At 42.5% G+C, this 15,772-nt stretch overlaps 1 protein-coding gene across 14 annotated transcripts in view; it reads left to right on the forward strand.

Annotated features, from left to right (window-relative positions):
* The window catches only part of BLTP1 (bridge-like lipid transfer protein family member 1), a 224,149-nt gene that overhangs the window by 33,184 nt on the left and 175,193 nt on the right, over positions 1-15,772 (forward strand). For all 14 annotated transcript variants that reach the window (XM_075929828.1, XM_075929829.1, XM_075929830.1 and 11 more), the window contains exons 6-9: positions 880-1,066; positions 3,155-3,236; positions 4,269-4,462; positions 13,668-13,747. In XM_075929828.1, coding sequence (XP_075785943.1) covers positions 880-1,066; positions 3,155-3,236; positions 4,269-4,462; positions 13,668-13,747 — 543 coding nt within the window. The remainder of the gene's footprint in view (positions 1-879; positions 1,067-3,154; positions 3,237-4,268; positions 4,463-13,667; positions 13,748-15,772) is intronic.

Genomic DNA, 15,772 nt, shown 5'->3' on the forward strand with positions numbered 1-15,772 from the left:
GTATGTGGGAATAAATGTGCATTGCCATTTGCTATCCCTTCAACTTAACAGCTTTTTATGAATTAGAGCCCATGAAATGTAAATTAGTTGACAAAATTTTATATTGGAAGCATGTGATAAGCGCATGATAATCCGAAGGCCTTCCAGGCTAAAGCGATCTGTTTCACCAGAGAGTTGCAGATCATACTCTGCAGAAGTATAAATGAAAATTTCTATTCTCTTTTCAGTTATTGACATCTGCTGCAGTAGCCAATGTTGGTGCCATTTTTGTGTTGACTTTTTTCTTCTAGGAACTGGAGTGAAACTGTAAATGTAGTTTCTGTAAGTCACTGAATGTGTTATAAACTTTTGAGCCACATGTGAGTCAAAATATTGAGGAGGGAAATAATGTTCTGAAGCATGCTTAGAAAAGAAGAAATTACTTGTAATTGCATATCATATTTAGTTTGCTTATTGCATAATTCGGTGAAGTATCACCATTGAAAGTAATATTAAAATGTGCATATTTAAAGTTGAAAATTGAGATATGATTTCTTCCACTTTGTAATGACTAATTTAGTAACCTACATACCCTATCTATTTAATGCAAATTTATAATTTTTCCCTATAATAGTGTGGCAAATATCAAAATACTGTTAACTGATTAAAAACTGAATCAAGGTCCTTTTAGCATATTAAACAATTTTGTGAAGAAGTTTTTGTTGTGCATTTTCTGGATTTGTCTTTTACATATGTTTAATATATTATTCAGTAATTGTTTCTGTCATGTACAGTTCATTTTCCAAACTATGAATGAACATTAGAAAAATGTGCTTGCATTATGAAGAGGAATTTTGAATAGAATCAGATTTTTTTTTCTTTTCCTCATGTACCTTATAGATCCAAAAGCAGAAACTAGACTATATATTATGGTGAATGACTTTGAATTTCATGTGTACAACCGCTCTGCCCTTTATGGACAACTTCAGGAATTATTTGGTCTGGATCCAACAATAATTCCACCAAAGAAAGAGGATGAAAAAGCCCAAGAAAATGGAAGACACACAACACATTCCAATCTTGAAAGGTAAAATATTACATCCTCACTTTGGTGTTTAGTGAATGTTTGTCTAAATCAAAATTCTGCCACCCCTTTGAATTTCAGTTCATCACCATTTGTTTGGAAGATGCCAACCGAAGAAATGCAAGGTGGTGTTGGGCAAGAAAAAATTGTTTGTTTGGTTGGTTGGGATTATGCAGAGTACTGGCCCTGATCAGCATAAAAAGGTTTTATTCTTGAATTTGACAAATCCAATGTTTGAACTGAACATACATGTGTAAGATCAAGATTGTACAGGTTTTAGATGGTATTTCAGGTAAACTGGGTCAATTTCAGGGTGGGTTCTGAAGAGAACTTAACCTTTGAATTTGACTTTGTGTTCCATAGAGTGCTAGTGAAGAGAAAAAGTACTGGGGTAATGTACTTTCACCAGCTTGTGTTTATTAAGCTAATGGATTGTTCTATTGTGAAGATATTTTTGTCTGATTTCATACAGGTAGTAGGGATGTGAACGAGTAGTCAAATAGACGATTAACCAATAACGCTAGGTTTATCGGTTAATCTTCTCAATTACTTGCATATTCCTCTCCCCTTGCTGGTTCTGTATTAAAGGCAGCAAGGTGGGGGGAAGCAGGCGGGGAGCCAGTGCTGGGGGAAGCCGGCTTAAAAGCCGGTTCCCCCAAGCACTGGCTCTGCGGTGCTGTTTGCTCCCCCATCCCTGTGCTGCTGGCTCTATCAGAGGAAGGCCATACAAGGGTGTGACAAAGAAAGACAGTTACATCAGCTGAAACCACCCACATGTAAATGGAATTCTCAGCTGGCCAGAACCAGCTGCTTTCTGGTTCTTAGCACTTAGCACAAGAATGGCAATTTGTAGGAAAGACTCTGACCCTATAAATTAATATCAAGTCTACCCAGACGTTGATGCAGGGTCTCGGACAGTAGAATTTCTGCCCTGGAATTGAGGTGTCAACCTCTCCTCTGTAGAGTTTCCTTGTGCAGAGAAGGCCCCAAAGTAGGTAGCATATTCTCCAAGGCAGCTTCTGTGGATGGAGTTCCTATGCAGTCAATATTGCACCTCAATATTGGTGCACAGGACAAAACTCAGTCTGCTCATGGATGGAAAATCTTAGAGGGAACACTGCTTGTAATTGGTGGTAGTTGATTCCCATTTCTTCATGGAAAGGATGAGGTAGAGTGTATATATAAGGTCATCTCCAGGCCTAGATCCTGGTGGCACAATTGAGCCCTAAGTATAAAACAGCTTACATATGACAGGTCTTAGCTGCCTGAAAATTTTCAGTTTAGCATTAAAGTTCTTAAGTTTTGTTTTAGCAAGCTGAGTATAGGAGCGTTTTTGATAACTAATAGATGAAATATGTCTTTTAAAATGAGCACTTCCTTTTTCATGGATGTTGCCATTCTCATTATGTATTTCTAAATTGTAAAATTACTCTCATTTAGGATTTACATCATTAAAAGGCAGAAGGGGGAAAGGAGAATTTATAAGATGGCTCAAACTGGATAACACAGAGGGCACTAATTCTCCAGAAAAGGCTGTGTACAAAAGTAGTTGAAATTTCAGAAACCCTTTAAAACTAACACAAAAGAATGTCCACATCTGTTGGCCTTTTCTTTGTTTGGAATAGCTAGAACTACTGCAGTACAAGGCAGTTCCAGGAGATTAATGGCATGAGTATCTGAAGAGGGCTATTAACTCTTCCTAGTCAGTCACATTTTTTTAAGCAGTGCTGTTCTAAGGTCATTATGCCTATATGAAAAATCTGACAGCCAGTACATCACAATATCTCGTACAGTGACTGCTGTGTTAAAAGTAATGAGAAAAATCTGTTCCTTGTTGCTTCATTTTGACTGTCCTTAAAGTTGTCTGTAACCGTTAAAAACTGATATCATAGGTTTGATCTTCCTTTTAGATACACGGGAAGTTATTGTTGAATGTCTTGTAAAATTGACTACTGTACGCATTTGTGAAATCATTGCATCTTTTAATGAGACATCTAGTGACGACCATCTAAGTAGGATGACCAAGACTGACTCGTGAAAGCTTTGCTTCTCATTTTTCTTGAGTATGTCCATTTTTTCTTTTTCTTTTAGTGTTAAAGTAAAAACAGAATCACAAGACCCTTCCTCATCATGGAGATCCCTTATTCCTGTAATCAAAGTTAATGTTAGCACGGTAAGTGAAATATTTCCCATTTGGTCTCCTTAATAAATAAATGCCTTTAAGTTGAGGAAACTTTACAATTCTCTTACTGTTGTGACTTTACCATTACCAACATTTAATTCTTTATTTCTAACATACTTTTATTTGAATTGTGAAGGTAGTTTCAAATGGCTTTATTTTTTTATCACAAATTCTACTACCCTTATGAAAGTCTGGATTTTCAGCCACAGTAACCTGGATTTTTGTGTGACTTTTTTTTTTAACTTGTGAGACTAACAAATTAAGTAGGTGTCTTATTTTATACTGACATTCTTTATTTGCATTCCATTTTAATATAGCTAATAGCATCTTGTTGATTGTTTTTTTTTTTTTAATCAGTGGATTTTTATGGTGCCAGGTGAACTTAGAATAGTGTTCAAGAGTTTCTAGGATATGTTACAGTATATTGTAAGTTATAACAGAAGGTGAAAGTCTTGACAGTGTATTGTTATACAGTGATGTTCAACATATTTTTGTAGTGATGTCATTTGAATATAATTCAGCATTAATGATGTAGTATGTTGATACTTCTTCAAAGGAATCATGAGTGTCAGGGTTGCAGATTTGCACACCTGGGGTAAAATTCTGGCCCCATTATGCATATCTGCACTAGACTAAAAAAAAAAAAAAAAAAGTAGCACTGAGTCTTGAAGCTTGAGTCAGTTGACTGGGGCTTGGTCTTATGGGAATAAGAATTGCAGTGTAGATGTTCAGGTTGGGGCTGCAGCCTGGTTTCTGAACGCTACAAGGTGGACAATCTCAGAGTCTGGTCTCCAGCCCAACTCTGAATATCTACACTGCTGTTTTCAGCACCATATATCCAAGTCTTTACTTCGAAGATGTACCCACCAGAATAAGTGGCCATGGAAGTTGTGTCACGGAGTTCACTGTGGCTAAGATTTCACTCAGCCTTTATTTGCATGGTAGATAGATCACTTATCTGTATAAGTAGTGTAAATAAAGCAAATCAAAACAAAAATGTAATTCATCTTTCTTTTAACTTAGGGTCGCTTGGCATTTGGGAATCATTATCAGCCACAAACCCTTTGCATTAACTTTGATGATGCTTTCTTAACATACACCACAAAACCACCTTCCAGTCACCTTGACAAGTTTATGCATATATTGAAGGGAAAACTGGAAAATGTCAGAGTCATGTTAGTTCCCAGTCCAAGATACGTTGGTCTTCAAAATGACGAGTAAGAGATTTTATTTTTATGAGTCCAGTTGTAATCTGACATTTTATTCTGTTCTTTTGTCTCTTGTTTTTATTGTAAATTATCTTTAAAAAAAAGACTGCCTTTTGTTTCTGTTTGTATGGCCTTCTTTTCCTCATGTCTAATAATTAATTCCTTTCCCTGTAGAGCCATGGTGTCCAACCAGTTCTGAAGCAGTAGTCATTGTAGTGGCTACTGCTATAGCTAACTAGCCACACTTAACTGGCCATATAGCCATATGTGGCCAGTAGCTATCAAGCTGGACACCATGGTTCCAGAGAGACTCTGGATGTTTGACGTTTTACAGAGTAACATATAGAGAGAGGTGTGAGTATTGCTATGATTGATTAGTATCTAAAATTAATTAAATAAACCCATGCTATTTCAAATAATGTCCATTACAAGTTGCTTATTGCTAAAGCCTATGTCTACAGCTGTAAGTTTTAGGACAAATATGACCTGAGCTATTGACTTGAGATATAGTCACTTTATATACAGTTATACTTATTGAAAAATATGAAATTATATGAAAAGGTGCACAATTGTTACAATAGTAAGTAAAAAAGTTTTGAAAATATACTCTTTTAAAATCCCAAATTAAACTACCTGTTAAATTTTTATTGCAATTCTGTTTATTGTCAGGGGCTATCTGATTTTATTACTGGATTTTTGTAAACTTAAAATGAGAATTGTAATTTGACTGACTAAAGATGAGCCAACCGGCTACCACATTTATGGTACAATATGGATCATATATGTAATACAAGTTCCTCATGCTTCTGCATGTCCCGCGACTTGACTGGATAACAGAACATGATTCTGAAAAAATTCTGAGCAGAGATGAGAGGTGAAGGAGGGAAGTGCAAGCTGTTGATGGTGGCTGGATACCATAGGAATGTGCACAGTTATATGTGTGATGGATGCAGTATAATGTGCATGCATTTTCTTACTGAAACAGTATGAATATGTAGACAGGCACAAAATTCTGTCTAATGGGACAAGGGTCCTTAAATAGATTTTCTCCAGTGATGCGTATAATAATGTATGTGCAAACAGACCCTTTAGGGCAAAGCTGTTTCATTTTAAGATCTTAAAAATGTTGTTTGCTCAACAGAAGGTAAATTCCATGTAATACCCCTGGGAAATAGTCTGTGTTTGTCTGGTCTTACTCTATCTATGGTTAGTCATACATAAGCATACCAACCAACAATTTCTGGAGGATGCCTCATTGAACTGAGGAGTAAATTTTTACTTCAACCTGCTGTGCTTAGTTGAGGTTAGGAGAGTTTACTGTCATGCATAAGTTAGATTTTTTGATTTCTGAAGATGCAATATAAGGGAGTCGTTTAATTAAAAAAAGAAATGTTTGATAGTTTTATCCCTTTTTCTCTACTCTAGAAGTAGAACTGCCAACAGCCAGGTTAAGGTGATTAGTTTTTTCTTTTTGAGGCCATCAAAAACTAGAGAATGTTGACAAGAATTCCCTTCCTATGTTTTGTGCTGCTTAGCTTCATACCATGACTTACAGCATCACCAGTCTTGTTTCCTTTTAGTGCCTCATGTTTGATTCCTGAAAAGACAAATGGTCAAACAGGGACTCTCATTGGTGAGGGATATGGAGATACGCTTTTTTTGTGTAGCTGTCTCCTAAATGTTGAATTAATACAAACATAGAATAATAGAATCCAATGGCTGGAAGAGACCTCAGGAGGTCCAAAGCAGGAACAATACCAACTAAATAATCCCAGCCAAGACTTTGTCAAGACTAGACTTAAAAAGCTCTAGGAATGGAAATTCTACCACCTCCCTAGGTGCTGCTTCGAAACACCTGTGGTGGCATTTCAAAGGGGCAGCACCGCACAGCTGAGCTCAGGCTCTGTGTGGCACTGCCCCTTTGAAACGCTGTCACGGGAAGCCTGAGGTCAGCTGGGGAGTCCCCAGCTGGTCCCACGCTCCAGGGAAATACCACATGAAGCCCAAGCTCCACATGGCATTTCAAAACAGCAGCACCGCATGGAGCTCGGGGTCAGCTGTGCCTGAGCTCAGCTGTGTGGTACTTCACCTTTGAAATGCCACCACGGGTGTATCGAAGCAGCAGCACTGCACAGAGCCCGGGTACTGCAGCTTTGAAGTACCCACTCTTCCCGCCACCCCCGTTTGTTGCCTCTTTCTAATACAGGCAGTAAGGGGTGGGGAAATCAACTGGTTGACTAGTCCTTAACATCCTTAGTACAGCTGTCAGTTTCCTCTAGGTACCCATCCCCTTGGCAGTGGGAGGAGACTCTGAGTCCCCCGCTGACCTGGGGCTCCATGAGGGTGCTTCCGCTTTGAAATGCACAAGAGCCCCCACTGGGGACTCTTGTGCATTTCAAAGCTGGCACTCCCGCCTGCAGCCCAGAGTCAGCAGGACTTCCTGCTGGCCCCGGGCTGCACACGGAGTTCTGCATTCCTTCTTTGAAATGTACAAGAACCCCAGTGGAGGCTCTTGTACATTTCAAAGGAGGAAGTGCCTATCGAGTAGTCAATGGAAATTCCATTGATTAGTCGACTAATACATTTCTTCATATTTAACATCCTTAAGCTGTACAAAAGACTGGCAGTTCTCTCGGGGGGCAAGGGCAAAGACTTTGCATGCTTCCCCACCCGCAGACCAGTCAGGATCCATGGATGGGAAAGCATGGAAGTGTCCTGGACACTCCTTTTCCGCCTGTCCCAATGACCTTTTTTGGTTTTATAAAATCAAGTACTTTCTGCAGCCTGGGGCATGACAAAGTTAGGTTAGCCAGATCAGCTGGTAAGATAGGTGACAAGTTCATTAAGCATATATCTATGCCCCTGAAGGAACAGCCATTCTCCACTCCAAAGTTATTGAGGGCTGACGTTCTAAACTGCCCCCTTCCTGCAAAACTAATGGTTTCCTAGATTTGGCTTAACATGAAAAAAATAGACTTTCTGACTTGAATAGCACTATGAGTAGAGTTGCAAATTTTTAATTGCATGTATTCCTAGAGATTTAATCACTTGGCATAGTCTTTAAAGATTAATCTTTAATTCCTGGAGGGCACCAGTCTCTGCCAGGGCTCACTTGCAAGAGAGGTTCTGTTTCATGCAAGCAGTGAGGAGAAAAGACACATTAAATGGGAAAAATACAAGCGTAGAAAATGAGAGAAGATCCAGATGGATTCAGGAAGAACAAGTAAAGATACAAAAGGAGAAGAGAGAGAAACGAGCAGGAGGACTTCAACAGAACTTGAAGACGTAGGGAAGAAAATACAGAAAAGGGACAGGACAGAGAGCAAAGTAAAGAGAAATGTAGAAGTATAAATACGGTCTTCTCCTGTGCTGCCATTTATTACACTGTGTTCCATTTTCAGAAGAAAAAACAGAACAGAGTGTAGAGGTGAAGGAGATGCGTGGGGTGGCATTTGGCTTAAGGTGGGAGACAGGAGGATTTGATCTTTTCCCTTTTTTATTCCTTCTACAGCTGGTATAGATTCCTGTGTGCAGCTCTTTATGTCCCTCTTCCTTTTCCATCTCACATGGCTTTTATGGATTTATCAGACGTGACGCTACTGTATGTGTGTCATTTTTGGTAGAATCTTTTCTCAAGTAGACACTTCTTAAAAGTTGAATTATTTTGTGCAAGCTTAAACTTAAAAGTGAAAACATTAAGGTTGCAAAGTTTAAATGATCTTTCAGGGTATGCACAGGTTTTGGTTTCACATGCTTTTTATGAGTACAGTATATGAATGGTGAACTATATGTATAGAACATACTTTGGATTAAATAAATTCACTGTAGCAGGTCTTCTTTAACAGTCACCTTAAGGAGAGTTAAGTGTTCTGGTCTTAACTCTGTGTGGATCTTAAATAGGAGGCCATACCTACTGCATTCGTTAATGTCCAGCAAAGTGAGCCAGGCATAAAACCTCACAGTAGCTGCCTGAAGAAACCTCATCTGGGAAGTGTGTGAATGTGTTTGACATGCATTTTCAAAGCATGATAATTCAGTGAAAGCCAAACTAATTTTAATCTTGATGTGCCATGGTGCTTTCTTCCATTAAAGGCTATATCGATACTATACTCAGCCTTTCTATCCCAGACCATCACATTTGTGGGTTGCTGAAGGAAAGGTCATAGTAGTATTTTGATGAAAGGTCATTTGATCTTCTCTTCTTTTCTCTCACTTATGATCAGTAGGAGGAAAATTTTAGCCTGAAAAAGGAAAACTCTGAAAAAATTATAAACAAATAGAACCAGTAATATCTCTAACTCTGGTGGATTCTGTTTTATGTTGATGTAATATTATTATACTGTCAATAAAACTATTTTATACTTCCTTACATAAGGTGCAAATGGCCAGGATACCCTAAATCTGAAATGACTTGTTGTAAATAGAGTTATGTATTCCTATCAAAAGAGGCATAGTATAAGGCTATAATTAACCATAGGAATTCTAATGTTGTAAAGATGTGTGGGATTAAGAAAACTAGGCATGTATTTAGTCTTTTCACCAACTTTTTTAAATGGAAAATATTAATTGTCCTATGGTTCATTTATGTCCTTTTAGAAAGGGTATATAGAACAGCAGTGTCAAGGTAACATTGTTTCATCAGATAATCTTACTTCATGAGTCCTCCTATATAGTTACAGGAAGAATACAAGATTTGGATGTACAGTATTATACTAGTGGTCTAATTACTGAAGATGATCTGTCCCTATGGTCCTGAGTGCTATTTTTGTAGGAAAACAATTAACAAATAAAAGAATTGAATGTAGGACAAGGAGAAAGCAACTTTGTTAAGGCCTACTTTTAATTTTCATTTACTTTTTATGTAGCTGATTATTGAATAAAGTAACACACAAGTCTCTTTGTATGAAAATTAGAACCTGAGCTTTCAATATGTTGAATTAAATCATCCTTAAAGTTGTTTTAGTTGACAATATTTTAACCAGCCTAATACATTTTGAAAACAGTTTTAAAAGACACTCAAAAAAGGAAAATTAAATGATTTTTTTATTTTTAATGTTTTAACTTTGAAGATGTAGATTATTTAAATAGATAAATGCTTTGTAACAATACAAAATATAACTTTTTCTGTAAACTTTTTATTAGCGTACTAGTTTGCAATCTGATATTATGTTGCCCTATTGACAGCAATACCAATGATTTCCTTTATTCAGGAAAAAAGAAAGTACTGTAATGACCAATCATATATATAGTATCCCAATGTCTGTGAGTCTGTAATGCTGAAATGCTGGCTGTTCCCTCTGTGCTGCATGGGGAGTGCGGGACCCAAACGGCCGCTTGTGCCGCTTGCTCCCCCTTGGCGGCTCGGCTAAGCGGCGCAGGTCATCCGAGCGCCACAGCGGGAGGTAAAGGGGGGGGGGGTAGGGTGGTGATGTGTGGCGTGACAGCAGCTCCAGGCCCCACCCCCTGGGCGTGAACGTCACTGCCCCGTCCCCCTTTGCCTCCTGCTGTGGTGCTTGGCTGACTTCTGCACCACTCAGCCAGGCCACTGCGTGGGAGCACGTGGCGCAAGTGACTGTTTGGGCTCCGTGTTCCCCATGCAGCATGGGGAGTACGGAGCCCAAATGGCCATTTGGCTCCGTGGTCCCCCAAGAGGCAGGAGGGGGAGGAGAAGAGAAAGAGAGAGGCAGGAGGCAGAGGAGAGGGAGACAGCAGAAGGAGGAGCGAGAGACTGGAGGCTCAGGAGAGAAGACCAACATGGAGGAGAGAACTGAAAATCCTGTCTTACAATGGCTAATTGGCTAGTGAAAAGAGATTTAACATCTGTTTATTTAGAGAGAGATTGCTTATGCTTTGAGTGGTAAGAAATGCTCTCACACTTAGTGCAGCATTCAGAAAGTTCATATAAGTGAGATCTCATTGCAATAGTGTGTTGACAGTTTTACATTAACTCTTAAAGCCTCTGTTGTCTCTCATTCTGAAACTTTAAATAATTTAAGAAGCTGTGTACTGTATTTTCTTTTTCTCTCTCCACCCCTGTTCCCCAAATACATCAGTTGATGATGATCTCATGGTTAAAACCCTGAACTATAAATCAAGGCCTAGGGTGAAATCCTTTATCCTGGACCAGCCCCTTGAGACTAAAAATCTCCAGAGAACATTAAGGGGTCTTACAGGACCTGTATTAAGTCAGAGAAGGATTGATTCCCTTGGGGCTGATGATGCAGAGGACAGCCATGAAGCTGATGATCTCTTTGCATAACCAGATGAAGAGGGTGTGGTGATGGTCAGAGGACTCTGTAGGGGATACAAATGCAGTGGCTTTGGGCAATACTGCAGCCTATCAGGCTCCATAAAGGAAATGGTTGTCTTTCACGCTGACCTAAGGGTCTGGCTAAGTTATAATAGGGCCTATGTAGCTTTTGGTGCAGTCCGAGATTGGGATATTGCACAGATGGCTTTCAACCACTCTAGACCCCATTTGCTAGGGGGGGTGAGAATTCTGTGCTGTATTTCTTAGAGAGGCATAACACAGAAGCTCACCTATGGTTGCCAGGTGTCCGGTAAAAAAAATCTACCGGACATGTGCAATGTCTGGTATTTCCTAGTTTTCCGGCTGGGCGCCGGACAGAAGCCTGGAGGGGGCGGGGTGAGTGACTGGGAGGCGGGGCGCGATGAGGAGGAGGAGCGGTAGCCCAGTTCATGCTCCTGCGTGCTGGTTAAGAGTCGCAGCCGGACTGACTCGTGCGGGACGGGAGCGCCCTGAGATCTGCACAGCCCGGGTCAGTCCTGCTCCCCTCCGGCTGATTCGCTCCCTTGCCCTCTCCGCCAGCTTTGCTCAACACCTGCATCCTGATGGCCTGTTCCTGCTCTGGATCTTTCCCGGCCATCCTCTCCCCCTCCACCTCTCCCCTCCACCGCCAGCTCTGCATCCCGCTGGCCGGTTCCTTCTCTGGATCTTCACCGGCCAGCCCCACTGCACCCCCCCGCCAGCCCTGCTTTCGGCGGCCAGTTCTTCCTTCCTCCTGAGCTCCCCCGGCCAGCTCCACCCCTGCCGTCTGCCCCCCCCCCCGATATCCCACAGCCAGCCCTGTTCCGCCTGATCCCCCTCCCCACACGACCAGCTCTGCTTTCCGTCGGACCCCCCGTTTCTCCTGGCCAGCCCCATTGCCCCTCACCCCGTTAGCTCTGTTTCCCAGCTCCTCCCTCTTCCCAGCCAGCACCGCCCCTCTCCCGGCCGGTCCTCTCCCCCCCGCCCCCTCATGAAGTGTGTCCAGTATTTTATGTTATTTTTATGACTACCTGGTAACCCTAGCAGTGATCCTATCCCTGTGATTACCACAGAAATTTAAACTGAGAAGTAACATGCCTCCCCTTGAGCCTCTCCTGGCTCCCAACACCCCCAGCTCCTCGACCCCAGCCCCTATGCTTATCTGGTTCTGCAAGGCTGTAGGCACAAAATGGTCTTGGAGTCCTTTTTATTTCTTTATTTATTGCTCAACAACTTTGGTCTCCCTCTTCCCCCCCTCATTTTTTTTCCTTCAACAGAATTTTTTCTCGATTTCCCCCCCCCCATGAGGGTGTGTGTGTTCTCGGTATTTTTGTTTCAACCATCTGGCAACCCTAATCTCACCCCATACTGTTTGTTTCTGCTATAGACTCTGTGACTTTGAGCAATTTCCCTGGCTTCTGAGTCCCCATCCTATAAAATGGGTTACTAATCTGTTTTATAGAAAGTTTCTGAGGTTTATTTCATTAATGTCTATAAAATGCTTTGAGATCATGAGATGGAAGGCACTATGGAACCACAGAATATTTATTACAATTACTCTGCACTAGCAGAATGGTCAGGGACTCAATGCAGCACCACTCTTACAGTATTGAAAACGCTTGAGAGGAAATTATTAGTAAGAGTACTAAGGCTTTCCTCACACCTGGAGGATATTTTATAGTATTACCATTAGGCCATTGGCAGCCTTAAAATGTTTTCTATACAAATACCTTTCTAAAAGTTGCTTAATTACTACTTACAGCAAGTTTATCAGTTTAATTCTAAGTTTGTCTAAATATATACAGCACTTCAGAGCTTAACAGCTGACTATGGCCTAAACTCTTTTTTTGGGATACAGGCAGTCCCCGAGTTACGTGGATCCGAACGGGGCTTTTCTTGCCGCGGAGGACGGGGGCAGCGGGACCGCCCAGACATGCCACAGTCCCGCCGCCTGCGTCCTCTGTGGAGAGAAAAGCTGCTCCGTGTCTCCCTGGTCTGCTCGGGGGAGGGGAGCGCAGCTAGTGCGCCCGTCCCCCCCAGCAGACCAGGCTTTTCTCGCCATGGAGGACGCGGGCGGTCCTGCTGCCCGCGTCCTCCGCGGCGAGAAAAGCCATTCCGCGTCTCTCTGGTCTGCTGGGGGGGGCACCCCCAGCAGACCAGGGAGATGCGGAGCAAAGTCGCGGAGGACGCGGGCTGTGGGACCGCGGCGTGTCTCGGCGGTCCCGCCGCCTGCGTCCTCCGCGGCTTTGCTCCTCATCTCCCTGGTCTGCTGGAGTGGCCCCCCAGCACACCAGGGAGACGCGGAGCGGCTTTTCTCGCCACGGAGAAAAGCCTCCGCGGCGAGAAAAGCCTGGTCTGCTCGGGGGGGGGGGGGGAGCGCACTAGCTGTGCCCCGCCCCCCAGCAGACCAGGGAGATGTGGGCGGCGGGACCGCTGAGACGCGCCGGTCCCGCTGCCCGCGTCCTCTGTGGCTTTGCTCCGCGTCTCCCTGGTCTTCTGGGGGCAGAGCTGCTCTGCCTCAGGCTTCCCGTAGTCAGCCACTGGTCAGTTTCAGCAGGGCTGACTTGGGAACACCTGGGGTAGAGCAGCTGGGGTGCTGCCGGGTTGGTCCCCGCAGCGCCGAGGTGAGGCGCTGTGGGGACCTACCCGGCAGCGCCCCAGCTGCTCTGTCCCAGGCGTCCAGATTCAGCCGCTGTTGATTCAGCTCTGCCTCGCGCTTCCTATAGTCAGTCTCTGGTCAGTTTCAACAGCGGCTGAATCTGGACGCCAGTTCAGACTTACATACAAATTCAACTTAAGAACAAACCTACAGTCCCTATCTTGTACGTAACCCGGAGACTGCCTATACTTAAAAATTCAAATTTAGCTTTAGTAAAATTCATAAGTTTAATTTTTCTAGGATATGTTTAATTATTGACCACACCCTTTTTACCCTCTCCACAACAGACCACCAAGATTAATGGGAGAAGGCTTTGTTGTAATGCAGTCGAATGATGTTGACATCTACTACTACATGGATGAACCAGGTATCGTCTGTTAAATAATGTTATTTGCATAGTTCATATACTGTTTATTTACAGTGAGTTACTATTGTTCTTTCTGGAATGCTGAAAGAATTTTTTTGATCTCCAGCTTGGAAGAGTTAGCATAGGTGTGAGACAATAAGGATGTTGCAAGAAAGTATATGGAAGACCCCAACTCATATGTTGTGTTCTTTACTATGTTAACAGTGTAGTTGTTGAATTGAACAGGTAGACAGGTTCCAGTGAAATAAATCGAAAAGGGTACTATTTATATTTTGAGTGGAATCTGTGTTTTTAACAGTGAATTTTAACAGTTGTGCTTCATAATGAGCATTTAGATGAACCTGGTGACCAGGCTTCTCTCTGCTAATCTATAGAAGATAAGATCTGGAGATGGGATTTTCAGAAGGGTATCAATGAGAGTTGGATGCCTAACTTTCTTTAGACAGTTGTGAAAGTACCAAGTTTTCAGTTTTTAAAATTTAAAGAGTTAAAATTATATTTAAGCTTAAAACTAGACATCACCTGATTTGTACATCTGTGGTAAACAAACCTAAGTCCAGGTGAAATCAGTGGGAACTGAAGATGTTGAGCAACTTTGAAAATCAGTACATTCCTACATAGGCATATAACAGGGGTGGGCAATAAGCAGCCCACAAGCTGGATGTGGTTTGCCTGGGAGAACTTTGACTTTGGTGGGCCACCAGATTACTTTATTTACCTGAGCATCCACTATAACTTCATGGATAGATGCTCTTATTCTGGGATAGCGGGTTGTTTTGGGTATAGCTTTTGTTGCTTCAGAAGAGTTTTGTAACTAGACCAGTATTACTGGTTTCTCTTTTCCCATATAGACAAATCTTTAATATAGCTTCATGAGCTTAACTTTAGGCATGCAAGTTAGGAAGCTTTGGTCTATGTTCTATAACACAAGGGGTAGGATTTTCAGAATTACTCAGTGTTACCCTATCTCTGCCCAAATTGAAATAAATGGGAAAAATCCAACCATATTTACATTACACGGTTTTACCAGTAACATTTCTATCAGCATACAGGTGCTGACATGTAGTCTGTAGTCACATGTGACTGTGTGGATATACTGTGCCAGCAAAATGACAGGTTGTATTGGCAAAAGAAGGGCCATGGTGACTAAGCATCCTAGTGTCCTCAGGACTATTGTTCATGCCCTCTCTTTCCCTTCTAACTACCTGCCCAAGTCCTCCACCCAAACCCTCTGTATCCTCTTCATCCGGGTCACAACTCCCTCCCAGACTCTGCACGTCCTCCTAGAGCCCCTCCCCCAGGCCAGAATCCTCTCCTGCACCTTTACCCCATCCTAGACAGTGCACTCAAATCCTCTGCCCCAGAGGACAGCCCCCTCCTTCACCCAAACTCCCTCTCAGACCCCACACGCCCCCTGCACTCCAATCCCTACACCATGCTCCCTTCTGCATCAAACCTCCATCCTAGACCCCACACCTTCTCCATAGAAGTTCAGTTCTTGATCTTGACTACTCCTTGGCCAAAATCTTAGTCGTCCCCTGTTAAAAATTATTGACCATCCTTGCTGTACAGTCACTGGATTGGAATTGAAATTGACAATAAATAAGAAGAGCAATGTGAATGCAGACTCCATCATGGCCTTGGGAAGTGCCCAGCTTGATAGAGCCCTGGTTGGGATGATTTTGTTGTGGCTGGTCCTGCTTTTACCAGGGGGTTGGACTCAATGACCTCCTGAGGTCTCTTCCAGTCTTATGATGTATGATCCCCTTCGGGGACCCAGACCTGGCAGTGAGGCTGCACCTGACCCTGACGTAGCACAAGGGCTGGGCTTGCCTCAGAAACATATCTGAGCCTTCCCTTTCCACATCAGGTGCACTGCTATAGCAAGTGAGAGGGACAGAATCTCATATGCATGTCTAGCCCTGCCTCCCAAACCAAATATGGGACAAGCAGGCTCAGCCTGGCAGGATCCATAGGGGCGTTGGGGGGGGCACAATGTGTAGAAATAGAAGGTTCTGTATGGGG

Source organism: Pelodiscus sinensis, chromosome 5, assembly GCF_049634645.1.
Source record: "Pelodiscus sinensis isolate JC-2024 chromosome 5, ASM4963464v1, whole genome shotgun sequence".
NCBI classification, from domain to species: Eukaryota; Metazoa; Chordata; order Testudines; family Trionychidae; genus Pelodiscus; species Pelodiscus sinensis.